Below are 18,466 nucleotides of genomic sequence, written 5' to 3'. Positions count from 1 at the left end.
TTTTTTGTATTTTTTTTAATTAATTTCTCTATTGGCAGACATTTGGTATTTTCCATTCTTTGCTTTTAAATAAAACAACAGTGAATATTTTTGTGCATGTCTCTTCATGCACATGTGTGAGTCTCTTTAGCGTATAGATCCAGAAGTGGAAATGTTGGGCCCTAGGATATGAGGAATTTAAAAGTTCATTCAAGATCACAGATTGTCAGTGTTTGAGAGTTCCCATTCCCCATGCCCTTGCCAACCCTACGTATAATCATTTTTTCTGTCTTCAACCCCGGTTCACATACTCTATTTCCAGTAAATGGACTTCTTTTTCTTCCCCCATTTCTCCACTCAGAATGCTACACATTCATGTAAAACCTTATCTCTTTTAAACTTTTTTTCCTAAAAGTTATTTGTCTCATAGTCTTGTAGGACGCCAATAAAAAATTCCTCTCATTCTTCAACTTGCCCAAAGTCTTTTCCCCTCTTAAAATTATGTTATGTATTTGTAAGTAAATGTCATTGTTAACCTCCTCTTTCGGGTTTAACAGACTCTTTCACATCAAGGTAGTTCTTTATCTTTTGCGCTTTTTAACTTCAGCTAACATTTATTGCAGCTATATTGTTCTCTGTGGTCAGTCAGTTAAGTTTTTGTTGGATGACAGACAGTAGGTGTTTATAAATCACATAGACATTTACCACTTTGAAATGTCGGTGCTTATATTCTTGTTCAAGTAGCTGACAAGTGATTCATTCTGAGAATGTGAATTTCCACTATTTCAAAATAAAACATAACAAGTTTTCCTTGCCTTTCTTGTTGGAGGCCTCTGACCAATTGGTTGTGTCCTTTTATAACCTTAGGAGAAGCTGATACGATGTGTAGGGAGGTGTTGTGCATTTGGTTTATTTTATAAATGTGCCTTCCTGATTACGTTTTTTGCTCAATGGGAAGAAATACAACATTGTTTCCACCTGATGAAATGACATTGAATAACTAGATGGTCGTAAGGGAAGAACAATGCAGTGTCTTTGCCAAATTCTATTCATACATTTACAGTAATGTAACTCTTTCCCCCCACCCTAGTATTTATGTGAAGAATACTTTAGTTTTACCTGTAGGAGCCAGATTTCTTTCTCAGAAAAAAATTAACTTAAATGAACTTTTGATACTCTGTTAACCTAGAGTAAACTGGTTTCCACAGTGTGAAATTAAGACTATTTGTTTTTTTGATTGTCCAACTTTTTGTGGTATAGAATCAAAAATTAGACCCTAGGCCTAATAAAGTGATCCTTTGAATTAGCAGAATCAAAATTGCATTTTTGCTGCCAAAAAATTCTTATCTGAAATTTTCACTAGAAGAACTGCTCGTTCATAGAACGCATAGCCTGCCTTTCCAAATGTTGATCCTAATTCTGGCCTGCCTTGTTACCTTGAAGAAGGTACTTAATATGCTTATTTATCATCTGTAAACTACTAGACCGCACATTGTTCCTTATCCACAGACTGAATCCTTATTGCCAGTCAGGTTTACATAGTTTGATAACAGACAGAGAGAGAGAGAGAGAAAGAGAGAGAGAGAGAGAGATACTGAGAAAGAGATTGAGATTAAGAAAAACTGGATGGTTCTGATAATTCAGTAGTGATTAGCCAGCCCTACTGACCATCAATATGAAGTTAACATGCTGTCTTCCTCTGTACAAAGCGCACCGCATAGCACCGATGTGAAAAGGGTAAGTTTACTTTCTGTCTTGAACATAATGTTAAGGAGTTACATGTTACAAGTACTTTGGAAATAAAGGTGCTGTGTGAACCCAAATGGCCCCTCTTTTGGGGACCTTGTGAAAACTGATGCAGTGCTGTGGGCAGGAGCCTGTCTGCCCTTCAGTGTCCTGGTTCCCGTACTTACTAGCTTTGTGGTCTTGGAGAAATCACTTCATCACTCTCCGCCTTTGTTCCTAATCTATAAAACAAGGGGAATAGTAGGACACGCATTTTAGAATTGTTGTGAACTGTAAATGAATCAATTATGAAAGGTATTAGAGCAGTACCTTCCCAGGCAATAACTGGTCATTTTGGCTCAGAATCGTTCATTTATTTCTTTGTGGTCAAGTTATATGGCATATGACCATATGGCATATTGGTCATACCAGTTGGTTGTACAACTTCGGACAAGTCATTTGACCTTTGGACGCTAGTAACTTGCATGGTAAATTAGGAGATTGGACCAGTCTCTACACTCCTTGGGGTCCTAAGAGGTACTTTCGAACCTCTTAGAAGTTTGAGGACCGAATTCCTCACGTTTACCTCTCCACGTTGTGCATCTCCCTCCTTACCCCTTGCAAGTTATTGCCTTAGCCTGTGCAATGATTCATTTCTTAAATGGATTACAACCTTGCTTTTTTAGAATTTCAAATTTGAAGAATTATTGACTAAATCACAAAGTAAGTCACTTTACAGAGAACACAAAAAAATTTGGCTGCTTAGTCAATACTGCCATCTTGTGTCTACCGTTTTATGAGAAAAAAATTTAAATGAGAAAAATTGTATTGAACTAATTTTTACAGTTGATCTTAGCCAAAAGGCTGAGAAGGGATTGATGTAATTTTTATATTGTTTGTTTTCGGTCGCCAACCAAGCACAAAATGTCAGGAGGCTTTAGCTAGAAGTAAACGGCAAAGATTTATTTAAGCGTCTGGAATTTGCAGATCGGAAACACTACCCGATAACACCTAGAGTGTTCCAAAGAAAAATTGAGAGTTCTTATAGTAAAAAGTACATTCTTGAGAAGAATCAAGAACGCATTGTTAGCCTCTGGATTGGTCTGGGATGGTTATCTTCAGAGGTTCCATGGTCTGGATAATGGATATCAGGCATTCTGGATACGTGAAAGTTCTTTCCTAAGTTCTTCAGAGGGTTAGCTGTGGGATTTACATGTATCTCCAGGCATTGCACTACCAAAAGGTCCAAAAGTTTAAATTCCTAGGCTAGTTCAAGCAGAAATAGAATCGTTTCCTCATGCCTCAGCCTATTTGATGTTAGTAATTTAGCACCTTAACTAGAGTGACTCCATTTTATTTCTTCACTCTTTCCTCATGGTGGAACTTTGAAAAAAACAACAACAAAAAACTAGTCATTTGATTTTAGTGGCCCAGTAACCTTGGTCATATTGAGATGACATAGTCAGTTAAAACATAACTGACATTTGCTTATGATACCTCCTTTTCTGTTATCCCTTAGTCAAACACAGTGCATGGAGATGTGAAAGCCAACATGAGTCTGTATCAGGGTTCTAAATAATTGCATTTCAAAATAGCTTTTGAAGTTCGTATAAGATGTGAATTGTTCTATGACACTTACTCGTCAGGATTCGTATTCTATCTCTTGGTGCTTAGATCTGATGCTCATCTGTTTTACCTTAAAACTGCACTATTCTGTTTATTGACAACAAAATTGTCAAAGGAAGATGGAAGAGCTATATAGGACTTTTAGTGTTGTTTATTTGCTATGATGTATTCTCTTGCACCAAAAAAATATAAAATGAAACTGACTTTAGAAGCAGATGACACTGAGAGAATTTTGGCATTGATCTTTCAGATGTCTTTAAAAATAGTCATTTCATCCTTTATAGACATTTGCTTTTAACAGACAATGTGCATTTCTTTGAAAATGTTAACTGACTTATTATAGCCCTTTGTTCTTTTAAAAATCTAGAGTGTGATTATTATTCAAAATTACAGTCTTAACTCCTCAGAGTTGTTCTGGAAGAAAACTCTGAAAGTCATAATTTTTGGAGTTAAGTGTTTCTGGTTATGAGCTTGGACAAACCGTTTTTTCCTTTATAAAGTGAAGATAATATCTCCCTTACAATACTGACCACACACCAGGTTCTTATTATATGTTAGTTCCTCTGCTTTCTTCTTCCTTCGGCTTTTACTTTTGAACTCTCCAGGTGGCCTCAGGGATGTATTCAGGCTCACAAAACTAATACATGTCAGAATTACTTGTAACTAAGTGTTCTGACTCTTGTTTAGAGCAAGAAAATAACAAAACCACTAACAGTAATATTTTTAATTTCTAAAATTACTGTGTAGTGTTCCATTTCACCTGACTGTTTTGTTATAATATTTTCTTTTGTTTTAATTTTAGGCCACTGAAAGGTATGATACATTTGAGCCAAGACAGTCCATTTCAGTCCAGAAATCTACAGTGGTGACAGGGACATGGGACTCCTTCTGCCGTTTTCCAGATGGTTCAATACAATTGACATCCTGGCTGACAACTGTGAAAAAGAACCTTGGATTATTTTATTTTATTTTTGTGGGACACCACGATCCCAAATCCATAGGACACATCAGGTAACCTGTCTTGTCATTTGAGAAAAACACATCCTTTTTTCTTTCAAAATCTTACATATTAAAAAGCAAGGAGCCAGAGTATTTTTAAGTAACCCTCTCCCTGCTAGTAACCTATTGTTTTGAGAATGAACCAGTTAACCTTGGTATGGAATATAATTAAGAAAGACATGATTTTTATTCAATTGAGTCTACTTGTGACTTTGGAATTTATTTCTTTTTTTAAGTTTTTCAGGTGTATGTATGGATTTCTGAAATCTATTTAGATATTTAATTGTAAAACATTCCTTCAGAAGAAGAACTCTTGAATTTTCCAGATTTATATGAAGAAAACAAGTTCTAGTTTTCCCCCCCTCAAGATTTTATCATGAAATTTTCAGAAGTACAGAAAAGTTGAAAGAATTTTACAGTAAACAACCATACAATCACTCCATATAATCACATTTTATCATACTTAATTTAACCTGTATCTGCCCATCTGTGCCCATTCCTTTATCTAGTTAGCAGTTTATCTTAATTTTTTTGATGCATTTCCAAATAAGTTATTTTTGTTCTCACCACAAAAAGAAATTTGTAGTTAATGCGAGGTGATGATGGTTGTGGTAATTAGCGATATGTGTGTGTCACATTATCGTATTGTTTACCTTATACATTGTTAGATGCCGATCATATCTCAGAAAAGCTAGGGAAAAAAGTTCTGTACATGAAGATCTGCTCTTCCAGTTCACATTTCCTAAAATCACAGCCACCTGATACATTTCTATTTGATACTCAGTTTAAGAAGCCCCCATTATTTTCTTAAACTCACTAAAGACATGAAACATACTGACACCTTGTATATTTGCCCTCCTGTGGAGTCCATATACTAGAGCGTCTGGTAATATGTGTTGTTTGGCGCTGAATCACGTAAGTCAGGAGAGTTTTTGACACTTGATTCATAATGCCGAAAAGTTACTAATACAGATTCACAACTGGGTTTTATATAGAATGTTGCTGTTTATTTTTTAAATTATTTCCTTTCAGAATTCCAGAGTAATTGAAGAAGTTTGGAATTTTAGAAATCTAGATGAAAGCTATGATAGGAAAACACTTTTCTCACAGGGTGATATTCATAATATCCCTTTAGAGAAAAAGATTTTTATTGTGATCTAAATATACATTTATAGCTCTCCAACGTTACCTTCCATCTCGATATTGCTCATTCCTTAATAATGTTTCTTAAGAACTTTCATAAGTGGTATGTGCATCAAAATCACCTTGTACCTTTATTATAGCTCTTACCTCATTGTATTATGATTTTTTTTTTAAATTTCAACATGTCTGCCACAAAACTGTATACTCCTTGAAAGCAGGAATTTTGTTTTTATCTGGGTATACGCAACATTATTCGTGGAACAGAATACGCAGTAAATATTGTGCAGTACTGAAGGTAAGAAATGTTTCAGGCTAAATGAAATATTTTTTTTCTTTCTTGATAAGGCTTCAAGTTCCTTGTAGAATTCTAAAATAACCTTTGCTGATGAGGATGTCTGATACTGTTACTGTAAAACATGAAACTGAAACAATGAAGGATTTGGAGACAGAAGTGAAAGACACAACCAGAGTTGAAAATATTACCAAATCAGAAAACTATGGGAAGATTTTGGCAGAGAAGAATGAACGTTGTATTGACAACAATATTGATTTGCAGGTAAACAAGATTTTCTCTTTGATTACAAATACTGAATATTCAATATATAGTTGTACTCTTCATGCAGAACTCACTTTCTGAATTCTAAAAGGGTAAGTTGACCCATTGCAACATGCTTCTCAGCTGGTTTTTGAGATTAGCTTGTTGACTAGCTTTGATTTGCTTGTATCAGGTAATATAATTCTTTTCATTTGTATGTGGCCAATACATTTTTTACTGGCTTTCTGCTTTTCATTCTACTCTGCACCTGTCAGTATTGTGAGAGTCCAAAATTTAACCTCAGAGCTCTTAGAGGATAGATGAATAGAGAGATGAAAACTGCAGAAGTTCTATTGGCAAAACCAGCTTTCAGAAGAAGCAGTCAGTCATGACTGAGAAAGGAGATTGGTGGGGGTAATAAGTCACTTGAGGCTTTTGATGTTACCCACGTATGATAATTTAGAACTAAACACTGAAAAGGCTTTTAATTCCGGACACAGATTGAAATTGAGGAGTTGGTCAAAGATTTAAGATAGGTAAAAGTGAGTTTCAAGTAGTACTTACAGTATTCAGTTCTAAGTGTTCCAGTTATCTGTTATGTAACAAATTATCACAACACAGAAGACTAACAGTTTTAAAACAGGGAATTTGCTAAAACTTGATTGCATTTTATTTTTATTAGTATCTGTGATTTGTGAGTTAGGAAAGGGGAACAAGTGCTTGGCTGAGTGAATTTTTCTATCATACAAAGAGATAAAAGAAGGTCCTCGTTGATATTTAACGGGCTGGCCTGGATGGTCCAAAACTATTGCACTCACATATCTAGCACCTTGGTGCAAATGGGTAGAACCTATGCTGGCTGGACCTGGGAGCACCTACCTATGGTCCCTCAGCATGAAGGCCCCAGCGGAGTCAGATTTATTTAGGGGACTCAGAGCTGCAAGGTCTCTTTTGAACTAGGCTGAGAAGTCCCAGAATGTCATTTCCATTGTTGTCTTTTGATGACCATGTCAATAAAGCCAGCCCAGATTCAAGGGAAGGGGTATTAGACCCTGCCTCTCAGTAGGACACATCCTTACCACAAAGTTATCTCAGAATACTGTCTTTAACACTTCTGTTTTTGGTTTAGCCCAATGAATAAAGAATTCTACTTTAGGAGGACTTTCCTGTCATTCTTTCTGTTAGGTTGGTGCAAAAGTAATTGCAGTTTAAAAGCTTAAAAATAGTTGCAAAAACCACAGTTACTTTTGCACCAACCTAATATATCCTAAAAACCTTGCGGTCTACATGCCAAAAATTATAGCTTCATTTTTTTATGATAAGTAAAGAAGGCTTTTTTAAAGGTTAGTTTATTCCTTCATTCAGTCAGAAACTTCGTTTATTCCCCCATTATGTGCCAGAAATGTGTTAGAAAATGATAGCAACTCATACAGCTATAAAAAAGCATTTAGGCCCCACTGATTAAGTATAGTCAAGTGGTAATTATGTAAGAAATTGGGAGGAATGACATTTCTTTTTAGTCATTTTTAGTAATAGCACTTTATAACAAAAAATTGCCATGCATGCAATCAGTACACTCAGTGATGGCAGCATGCCAGTATCCTGATGAAATCAGAGAAAATCTGCTAAAATTTTGTGGCATTCGTGATTAAAATACTAAAAGATTTCCTTGTAATCTCTTTTCTATACCTAGTATTCACTCTTCCAGGTCATGCTTAGCAACAAGCAATTAATTTGGATTACTGCACCTCCTACCATGTCTGTTGTGCTGCCTTTGGCAATAAGCACAAAAACGTTCTGATGACCACTGTCAGATGGACCACTGTAGTATGGCCCAGCTGTTCATACTATAGGAAAATTTCATGCATTTCCCAAACGTTTATGAAAACCTATTCTGTGCTAAGGAAATACTGTAGTAAACAAAAGTGGGCATGGCCTCTGACGTCATACTCCATACGGCATAGTGACTCTAAAGATTGGAAGGAGGAACAGAGGATACGAGAATTTGTTTTATGCTAATCCATTGAATGTATATTCATTGTTTATTCAAATGTTTATTAAGAATTTACTTACTCTGCTTGAAGCTTTTTGAGATCCAAGATGCCTCCGTGCAGGGTGTCTGGCAAGGGGCTTAGAGTCGAAATAACTTACACAGAAGAGATTTCAGTAATGGAAATTAGGAATGGAAGTATTAATTTATAAAACTACAAATAATTTTTTCTCCTAATGTAAAATAAAGTCAGCTTTTTAAAACATGAAGAGGGGATAGAGTGTCTTCTTAAAAACAGTCTGGTTAATACAAAGTTAACCTTTTAACTTAATTTGGAGTTACCTATTATGAAATATCTTGTTCCTAACATACTAGTAAACATTTCATCTTCCTTCGGTGCCTCTAAGATACTGACTAAAGGTTTAGTTTTAAATAGGAACTATTATTTTCACTCAAATTTGGATGTATGTGCCAATTAATGTAGGTTTCCTATTAAGAATTTAGAATAAACCAGTATATTTTCTATTTTCCCTTGTATCATTTTGAAAGTCAGCTACCATGAACTTAAGTCTGTTGTCTTGCTTCAGCATAGTAATATTTTTAATGACTTAGGAAAATGGAAATGTTTTCCTAAAGAAACATACATTTTATCCATTTCCAAGTCTTAATTTCCAAACCATCCCCTTACTGTTTTATCTAGAAAAACTGATATTTAAATGAAGGGATGTCATAACTTCTTTAATACTGTGGAGAAATCTTATGATTTTCTATTAAGGATAGCCTTTACACAAAAAAATAATTGTATCAAACTAGAGAGAGGCCAACAGTAGACATCACCTTGAATGGTTCCGGGTAGAGATTATCTCCTCAAGCTCTTTCACCATTTCTTTTATACATAATTCTGCTTGTGTGATACTCTACTCTTTAAAAAATGTTAGTTGTGTTTTTTATTCAAAGTTTTGTTTTGGACTATAATCTTTTGTAGAAGTTTTAGGACTACTTCCTTAAGAATACTTTAGAGCTAATTCAAGCAGTCTATGTGTTAATGTCAAGAGTTTAATGTTCTCACATAATTGCTGTGGAGTTGTACAAAATTGTTGATAATGGTCCCAAATAATTGTGCAAAACATTTTTGCTTAGTAACTTTGCTACTGCCACACACTGTTTTTATTGCAAATCTTGCTATATGTTGGACTTTTCTATGTTCATTAAGTATTTGGAAGATTGGGATGGTGAGGTATCTGGTTTCTAATCTAAATCCAGAAAAAATTCAATTTGTTAAACTACTACTAATTTTTATCAAAGGATACATGGGAGGGTCAGTGTTTGGTTTGTGTTTCTTACATGGCCTCTGATTTTTCTCAGGGATAGATTTCTCAGATTAGGTAAATTATTTGTGTTGGGTCTTGCTGTTATTTATTTGAAGTGTAAAATTAGGAATCTTGTGTTCTGCTTCCTCGTTAAAGGTTCAACTTTCCCTTTTTTGTTTTTTACACTTGTATCTTTTTACTTAACAAATGCTTTGTCTAGTGGTATTCATATATATGAATTATTATTATTCATATATAAACACAAGCCAAAACATTTTATTAATTGAGCATTTCAAACAACAATTTCTCTTCCCATAAACTATTTATTGAACAATAGGATGGCCAGTCCAAATTATGTTGGTAACCCTTGTTGCAGAGGAAATAAGAGAATTGATTTTTGTTAATTAGGCTTTATGTGCTAGAGTGCATAACAGCTTCTAATAGACCTATATGAGTGAATTTTCCATATATAATCAGTTAAAGTAGGTATTTAGTATATTCTCAGTTTCTGTAACAAGCCCTTTGATAATCAAGATGAGACTTTTACGTCTTGTATCTTCCAAGTTAGTTCTGTTGCATTTATTTTAAAAGGGGAAAATAGGGCAAGTAAGGGACAAGAAAACAATGACAATCCAATAATGTTATTAGAAAAACTCAGGATACAGGCCATACTTCCCCAACAGTGAGGTTAATGGGCATCAAATTCCTAAATTGATGAAACGTGAAGAAATTTCTGTTTAAAGTGTTGAATAAAGGTCTGTCTATATAAAATGATACAATTCTTAACTATGTTCCTATTTGTCTAACAAAGATAAAAGAAATACACGTAATGTACCTGGTACATAATTAGAACCTAATAATGGTAGATGCTATTAATAATATAAGATTTGTAATCATCATAATTGTTTTATTTATTATTAGCAATAACACAACTATATGGCTCCTCATATTGGTTCCATTATTATACAACGTAGATTTTTTCCTTTAGTAATAATAAAAAGGAAAATTTATTTCTTGACAAAAACTCCCCAAAATTGCAATGCAGTAGTTTTTGTTCTTTGTGTTAAGTTCCCTATCTGTATAGTTTACTTTTATTGTTTCATTAATATTTAGTAAGTTCAACTTTTTAAAAAGTCCATTCTCCCAACTCAGAAAACTTGTCTTCTGTGAATCAAGGCGAAATTATCAACCTGGCCTCTGTTGTTTTTATTGCCCCTGACCTTTAGCTAGACAGTTAACATTTTAATTCATTACCTTCTCCCGCATAATTACCATTAACGCTTACTGTTGCCTTGAAAAATAGTGAGAATTACTAAGCTCTTCAAGGTTTATTAAGAACCTTAGTTGAAATGTGTCAACCATTACAGTTTATTTTATTCATAATAATTATAATTAAAATTGATCCTCTTTTTTAAATAAGTTATATTTCCTCTTAATTAAGTGATATGAATTGGTTATTTTGATGCTAACATAACTCAAACATTATTCAGTTCTTTCTTAGCATTACAATAAATCTCATGGTTTATGATTTCAGTCCTTTTGTTTTTCTTTGATAATAAAGAAACATTAAATAGATCCAGCTTTCTTTTTAGCAGAACAAAGACAATCAGTGAAAATATTAGGCCAAAGAGACATTATGATAAGCAAAGAAACATTAGAAAATACAACCTATATACCATCCTTTTATATGAAGTTGACTACATAGGTTCAGGTTTTTGTTTCTTTTGTTACTACTGTGTTTCCCTGAAAATAAGACCTAGCTGGACAATCAGCTCTATTGCGTCATTTGGAGCAAAAATTTATATAAGACCTGGTCTTATTTTACTATAATACAAGACCGGGTCTAATATAATATAATATAATACCCGGCCTTACATTAATTTTTTGCTCCAAAAGACGCATTAGAGCTGATTGTCAGGCTATGTCTTATTTTTAGGGAAACATGGTAGTTGTTAAGTTCTCTGGTTTGTGGTAGCATTTAAGGTACAGATAATGTTGTGAGGATTCTTTCAGATTCATATTCTGAAATAAATTTGAAATCTGTTTAAAGCTCCTTTATTATAAACAAAAGACTAAGGTACTAAAATCACTAACCATATGTATTTCTCTTTGCTCTCAGATCTACAGGGCAGTACATTTTTTTAAAAAGTCTATGTTTATTGTAATATTGCACAATAACCATTCATTATTGAACCATAGTTTTTCTCTAAGCTAATAACTATTAGCACCGACAATATATTAATATTACCTTCAGTTTCAAACTGAAATTTCATTAAGGATGTTTCCTATTCTATACTCATTTATTAGCTTAGTACTTATATTTCAGTATCAAGCAGTATAAATTATAAATCAGCTTTGTCACTATGCCTTCAAAATTGTAATTATCATCTTTCTGGAATAGTGACGGTCTATTAAACAAGCAGCTAAATTTTTACTGTGACAATGAAGTTCTGTTGAAAATGAAAAGCAATACAATAGAAAAAAATCAAATCAATGCAACCAAAAGTTGGTTCTTCAAAAAGATCAACAAAATTGACGAACCTTTAGCTAGAGGGATAAGAAAAAAATAGATAAGACTCAAATTACTAAAATAAGAAGTGAAAGTGGGGACCTTACTATCAATTCTATCAATAAAAAGGATTATATGAGGGTAGTATGAACAAATGTATTTGAATAAATTGAATAATCCAGTTGAAATGGACAAATTCCTAGAAACACAAAACCTACCTGCACTAAATCATGAAGAAACAGATAATAGACCTATAACAAGTAAGGAGATTGAAGCAGTAATCCCAAATCTCCCAACAGAGGAAAGCGCTGGCCCTGATGGCTTCATTGGTGAATTCTACCAAGCATTTAAAGAACTAATACCAATTCTTAAACTGTTAGAGAAAAATTAAAGAGGAGGGAACACTTCCTAATTCATTATGTGTGGCCAACATTACCCTGATACCAAAGACAGACAAAGACACGATAAGAAGAAAAAACTACAGACCAATATCCCTTATGAACAATGATGCAAAATCGTCAATAAAATACTAGCAAAACAAATTCAGCAGCATATTAAAAGGATTATACGCCATGAACAACTGGGATTTATTCTGGGATTGCAGGGATGGTTCAGAATATGCAAATTGATCAGTGCAACACATATTAACAGAAAGAAGGAGGAAAAACACCATCTGATCAGTTCAACTGATGCAGAAAAAGCATTTCACAAAACTCAACACCCTTTTATGATAAAAACATTCATAAAACTAGGAATAGAAGGAAAACTACCTCAATATAAGCAAAGCCACATATGAAAAATACACATTGAATATCATGCTCAATGGTGAAAGACTGGAAGCTTTTTAAGATCAAGAACAAGGCAAGGATACCTGCTTTCACCATTTCTACTCAGCACTGTACTGGAAATTCTAGCCAGAGCGATTACATAAGGGGGAAAAAAAAAGACATCCAAATTGGAAAGGAAGAAGTAAAATTGTTTCCTTTTGCTCGTGACAGTCTCTGCATTCATTTCCATGGGCACAATCTGTAGAAAACTCTAAAGATTACACACTGTTAGAACAAATGAATTCAATAAAATAGCAGGATACAGAGTCAACACACAAGAAACAGTTGTATTTCTTGTGACAGTGAACAGTCTGAAAAGGAAATTACAAAAGCAATTCCATTTATAGTAGAATCTAAAAGAATAAAATACTTAGGTATTAAGTTAATTAAGAAGGAAAACCATGAAGCTGTGGAAGCTACTGTAATCACTGATCAGGGAAACTAGACTCCCTGCCCTCTGGTTATCTTTCAAGAGCCCGGCCCCTGCACAGGCACAGCAGAAACATACAGCCCAGAGCAGTGACAGGCTGATCCTGGCTCCACAGACAATGGGAAGGAAGCCACTGAGCCAGTTCACTTGTACCAGAGGGGGAATGGCATTTCCAAGAAGAGAGTCAGTGCTGAGATCTGAGGCAAGACTGTTTATCCTCGGGCTCCTGGTGCCATGCCTCTCCCCTGAGAACTGACAGTGGATGTCTGGGTTTTCATCTGAAGACCAGGGATATCTGTGGAGGGTGTCATCAGCACCGCCACCCTTCGTGGGAGAAGAACCTGAGGAAGAAATGCCCCAGAGGAGAGATGCCCTCTGAGGTTAATCCATCTGATGACATTTCTTCCAGAAAAGATCCTGAGTTGGCAAGAGGAACACAAGTTAATGACCAATCAAAATGGAGTTAGATTCATAGAACTCAAAGAGTCACAGCTAAAAAGTTCTCAAAGTTGATCTGAGCAATCCTTCTATTTTCCAGACACCTGTGCCCATGGAAATGAATTACCAAGGTCACCTGGAGAGCCAGTGGCACAGCTGAGACTCAGCCCTAACCTACCTCAGGTGCTTTTTCTGGAGCACCATACTGTTTCAATCATGACCTTCCCCAAATTCATTGGGGCCCAACTACCCTAAAACCAGCATCTGTGTTTCAGCACATTTTACAGTGAATTCAAGCTCTTTCCGCTGAGTCTTGTAGAGGCTAAAACATTTGAGGAAATGAGGACATTGCAAGGGCAATCCTGTCCAGAGCACAGATCTGCTTCCTGATTTTTGAGACTTGGCTGATGAGAGATAAGAAAGCCAGGTAAATCTCAAGGTGGAGGGATTTTGAAAGGGTAAAATAAAATGATAAACACACACTCACACTCACATTCACAAGTAAACCACCAGCTGGCTCAGGAAGGTGCTCAGCGTCTCGGTCAAGCTGGGGAGGGGAGACGAGAGACATGAATCTTGCATTAGCTTCATTCCTGCCACAAGAGAGAGGCTTTCCTCAGCTGAAAGCTACCGCGGAGGCGTATTCCAGGGTGGCTAATCGAGATTTGGTCATCAGTACTAGCCATGAGTTTTCTGGAAATGGCAGAAGCGATTTGAAGGCCATCCTCAGTATGCCTCAAACCACCCTGCTCTCTTTGCCGAGAGGTTGTTATTCTGTGAAAGTTTCTGGCACGGACGCCTCCACCTTGGTCAGCATTGTGATCACTCGAACTCAGGGAGTCACAGCTAAGTGAGATTGATCTGGTACAAATAAGGCATGTTTAGTGAGATGTGTCAGGAGACCCTGGGCACAGTGATTGCAAGTGACACGGGTGGAGCTGACCGAAGGCTTCTTCTGGCCATTGCAGGCCAATAGGAGGGGTGTTTTAAATGACGGACCTGCATGCAGCAATAACTATCATCTAACCAGAAGAGCTTTCTACTACAGACCGTGACAGGGTAATGTGCTTGGTTTGCACATATGGTCATTGCAATGTTTGTAAAGCGTAATTCTCACTGCTCTTACTCTAATCAGAATACCAAATTGAATAAGAATCACAACTATTTCTTTTTAAAAAGGGAACGAGAAAACACAGACAAAAGCTTTGTGACATTAGATTTGGCAATGATGTCTTGGACGTGACACCAAAGACACAGGTAGCAAAAGGAAAAATAGACAAATTGGACTTCATGAAAATTTTTTTAAATGTATGCATCAAAAGACACTATCAACTATAAAAAGGAAACCCACAGAATAGGAGAAAATATTTGCAAAATCATATCTGATAAGATTAATAACCAGAATATATAGAGAACTCATAAAACACAACAAAAAAAAACAAATCAACCCAATTCAAAAATGGGCAAAGGACTTGAATACACATTTCTCCAAAGAAGAGTGGCATGCCTGGTGAATGGCCAATATTGAATACATGAAAAGATACTCAGTGTCACTAATCATTAGGGAAAAGCAAATCAAAACTATATGGAGGTACTACCTCACCCATTAGCGCTATCAATAAAAAAACAGAAAACAAGTGTTGGCAAGGATGTGGAGAAATGGGGAACCCTTGTATACTCTTCGTGGGAATTTAAAATGGTACATCCACTGTGAAAACAGTATGGAGGGTCTTCATACATTTTTAGATAGAATTACTGTATGATCCAGCACTTTCACTTCTGGGTATAGACCCAAAAGAAGTGAAAGCAGAATCTCAAAGAGATGTTTATACATCCATGTTCATAGCAACATTATTCACAACAGCTAAAATGCAGAATCAATCCAAATGCATCTATCGCCAGATGAATGCCTATTGCATTGTACTGAACATTATTATTCATTAATATTCATCCCTGAATATGGAATATTATTCACCCTTAAAAAGGAAGGAAATTCCGCACTGTGCTGCAACGTGGATGAACCTTGAGGTCATTGTGTTAAGTGAAATAAGCCAGTCACAAACAGACAATACTATATGATTCCACTTAAAAGAGGTACTTAGAATAGTCAAAATCAGAGAGAGAAAATAGAATTGTGGTTGTCAGGGGTTGGGAGGAGAGGAGAATGGGAGTTACGTTTAATGGGAACAGAGTTTCAGTTTTACAAGATGAAAAGAATTATGGATAGTGGTGATGATTACACATTATGAATGTATTAAATTTTGTTGAACTGTACATTTGAAAATGGTTAAGATGTTCAGTATGTTATGTATATTCTTCCACAATAAAAAAATTGGGAAAAAGTGAAAGGTATGCTTTAAGTAATTAAATCCATTTTTAAAATAATTTTATTCCTATTTCAAACCAAATCTGGCTGCCAAATTGATACCAAAAATATAAAAAAAAAAGGCCATTTACTTTAATAAACAATATTTGTTTTCTCTGCTTTGTTGTGTGTGCATGTGAGTATGGCAGATTTTCTGGTATACATTATGTAATTTCAGTTCTTTGCTGTTTGAAATGAAATAATGTGACTACTATTGAATAATATCACTTTGACACTTTATAGTTTACTTATGTAGCAGTGTGTTAGTTTTCTGTTGCTTCATAGCATATTACCACAAACTTAGAGGCATAAGACACCCAATTATCAACTCAGTTGTAGATACCAGATCTCTAGATTAGAAGTTAGGTTGGGCTCAGGTGAGTTCTCTGTTTAGGGTTTTACAAGGCTGAAGTGAAAGGTGTTGGTCAGGCTGGGCCCTTATCTGAAGACTCTGGGGAAGAATTTGCTCTGGGCTCCTTGCAGTTGTAGATCTGAGGTGCATGTTCCTTGGATGACTGTTGGGCCTCTCTCTGCTTCTGAGGCTGCCTGCATCCGTTTCACACAGCCCCTCCATCTTCAGAGCCAGCAATGGGGTGTCAGGTCCTCCTCACCCTTTGTCCTTCTCCCAACCTAAGAATGCCAGCAGCTTTTAAAGGGCTCATTGATTGGATCAGACCCAGCTGAATCATCTCTATATCTTAAGATCAGTTAACTTGGGACTTTACATTTTGATATTCCTTCCCCATCCTCACTGAGATTAGTGTTTGATTTAAATAACCAGCGGATGGGAATGTTGGCAGGCTATCTTTAGAATTCTACCTACCATAGGGAGTATTTGATCCACAGGCTTCTTGTTTCTTTTTTAAAGTTTATTGGGGTGACAGTTGTTAGTAAAGTTACATAGATTTCAGGTGTACAATTCTGTAATACATCATCTGTATATCATATTGTATGCTCACCACCCAGAGTCAGTTCTCCTTCCATCACCACATATTTGATCCCCTTTACCCTCATCTACCACTCCCCTCCCCCTTACCCTCTGGTAACCACTAAAGTATTCTCTCTGTCTGGGTTTTTGTTTCTTCATTTGTTTGTCTTGTTCTTTTGTTGTTTTCAGTTTTATATGCCACATATCAGTGAAATAATATGGTTCTCGACTTTTTCTGTCTGATTTATTTTGCTTAGCATTATAATCTCAAGATCCATCCATGTTGTCAGAAATGGTACTATTTCATCTTTTCTTAACGCCTAATAGTATTCCATTGTGTATATGTAACACAACTTCTTTATCCATTCATCTATCAAGGGACATTTTGGTTGTTTCCATGTCTTGGCCACCGTAAATAAAGCTGCAATGAACATTGGAGCACACATGTCTTTATGGATAAATGTTTTCAGATTTTTTGGGTGGATACACAGGAGAGGGATTGCTGGGTCATATGGTAATTCTATTCGTAATTTTTTGAGGAACCTCCACACTGCCTTCCATAGCGGCTGCGCCAATCTGCATTCCCACCAACAGTGTATGAGGGTCCCTTTTTCTCCACAGCCTCTCCAACATTTGTTACTATTTGTCTAGTTGATGATGGCCATTCTAACTGGGGTGAGGTGGTATCTCATTTGTGGTTTTTATTTGCATTTCTCTGATGATTAGTGATGTTGAGCATTTTTTCATATGTCTGTTGGCCACTTGTATGTCCTCTTTGGAGAAAGGTCTCTTCAGGTCTGCCCATTTTTTAATTGGGTTGTTTGTTTTTTGTTGTTGAGTTGTATGAGTTCCTTATATAGTTTGGATATTAGCCCCTTATCGGAGGCATTGTTTGCAAAAATCTTCTCCCATTCAGTTGGTTGCCTCTTTATTTTGTCGATGGTTTCTTTTGCTGTGTAGAAGCTTTTTAGTTTGATATAGTCCCATTCATTTATTTTAGCTTTGACTTCCCTTGCCTTTGGAGTCAAATTCATAAAATGCTCTTTGAATCCAAGGTCCCTAAGTTTAGTACCTATGTTTTCTTCTGAATACAATAATGTTCTGAAACAATAATGTTTCAGGTCTTATGTTTAGGTATTTGATCCATTTTGAGTTAATTTTAGTATATGGTGACAGATAGCAGTCCAGTTTCATTATTTTGCACGTGGCTTTCCAATTCTCCCAGCACAAGAAGGTTTTTTACAGATGTGATGTAAAGTGCACTGGGCTAAGATTCTGAAGGTCTTGAGTTCTGTTTGACTATTTGGTAACTGTGAGCCTGGTTTACAAGGTTCTTGAGACCAGGAACTGTGTCTTATGCATCTTTATAGCTCCAGTGTCTGGTGCATAGCTGGAACTCAGAAGAACGAATTAATTAAAGTCACACTGAGATAATTTTACCTCTCTGTGTCTTTTTTAATCTTTCTTCATTTTTATCAAAGGTTCCTTATAAATTAAAACAGTCCATTAATGCATATGTAGGTCTGAATATTCTAAACCATCACTATAGGAACAATATACAACATCCCCATTTTATAGATTTTTTTCAGAGCTAAAACCTCATGCTCATAAACAGAAATAGGACATTGGTCTTCTGACATGCTAGGTATCTAACCTCTAATA

The 18,466-nt window shown here is 35.6% G+C and overlaps 1 protein-coding gene across 15 annotated transcripts in view; it reads left to right on the top strand.

The window, feature by feature from the left end:
• The window catches only part of R3HDM1 (R3H domain containing 1), a 169,811-nt gene that overhangs the window by 54,073 nt on the left and 97,272 nt on the right, over positions 1-18,466 (top strand). For all 15 annotated transcript variants that reach the window (XM_033112141.1, XM_033112151.1, XM_033112147.1 and 12 more), the window contains 2 exons: positions 4,133-4,341; positions 5,818-6,028. In XM_033112141.1, coding sequence (XP_032968032.1) covers positions 5,858-6,028 — 171 coding nt within the window. In that variant the 5' untranslated portion in view covers positions 4,133-4,341; positions 5,818-5,857. The remainder of the gene's footprint in view (positions 1-4,132; positions 4,342-5,817; positions 6,029-18,466) is intronic.

This window comes from Rhinolophus ferrumequinum, chromosome 8 (genome assembly GCF_004115265.2).
Source record: "Rhinolophus ferrumequinum isolate MPI-CBG mRhiFer1 chromosome 8, mRhiFer1_v1.p, whole genome shotgun sequence".
Classification (NCBI taxonomy): domain Eukaryota; kingdom Metazoa; phylum Chordata; class Mammalia; order Chiroptera; family Rhinolophidae; genus Rhinolophus; species Rhinolophus ferrumequinum.
This window is presented reverse-complemented; position numbering and strand designations above follow the sequence as displayed.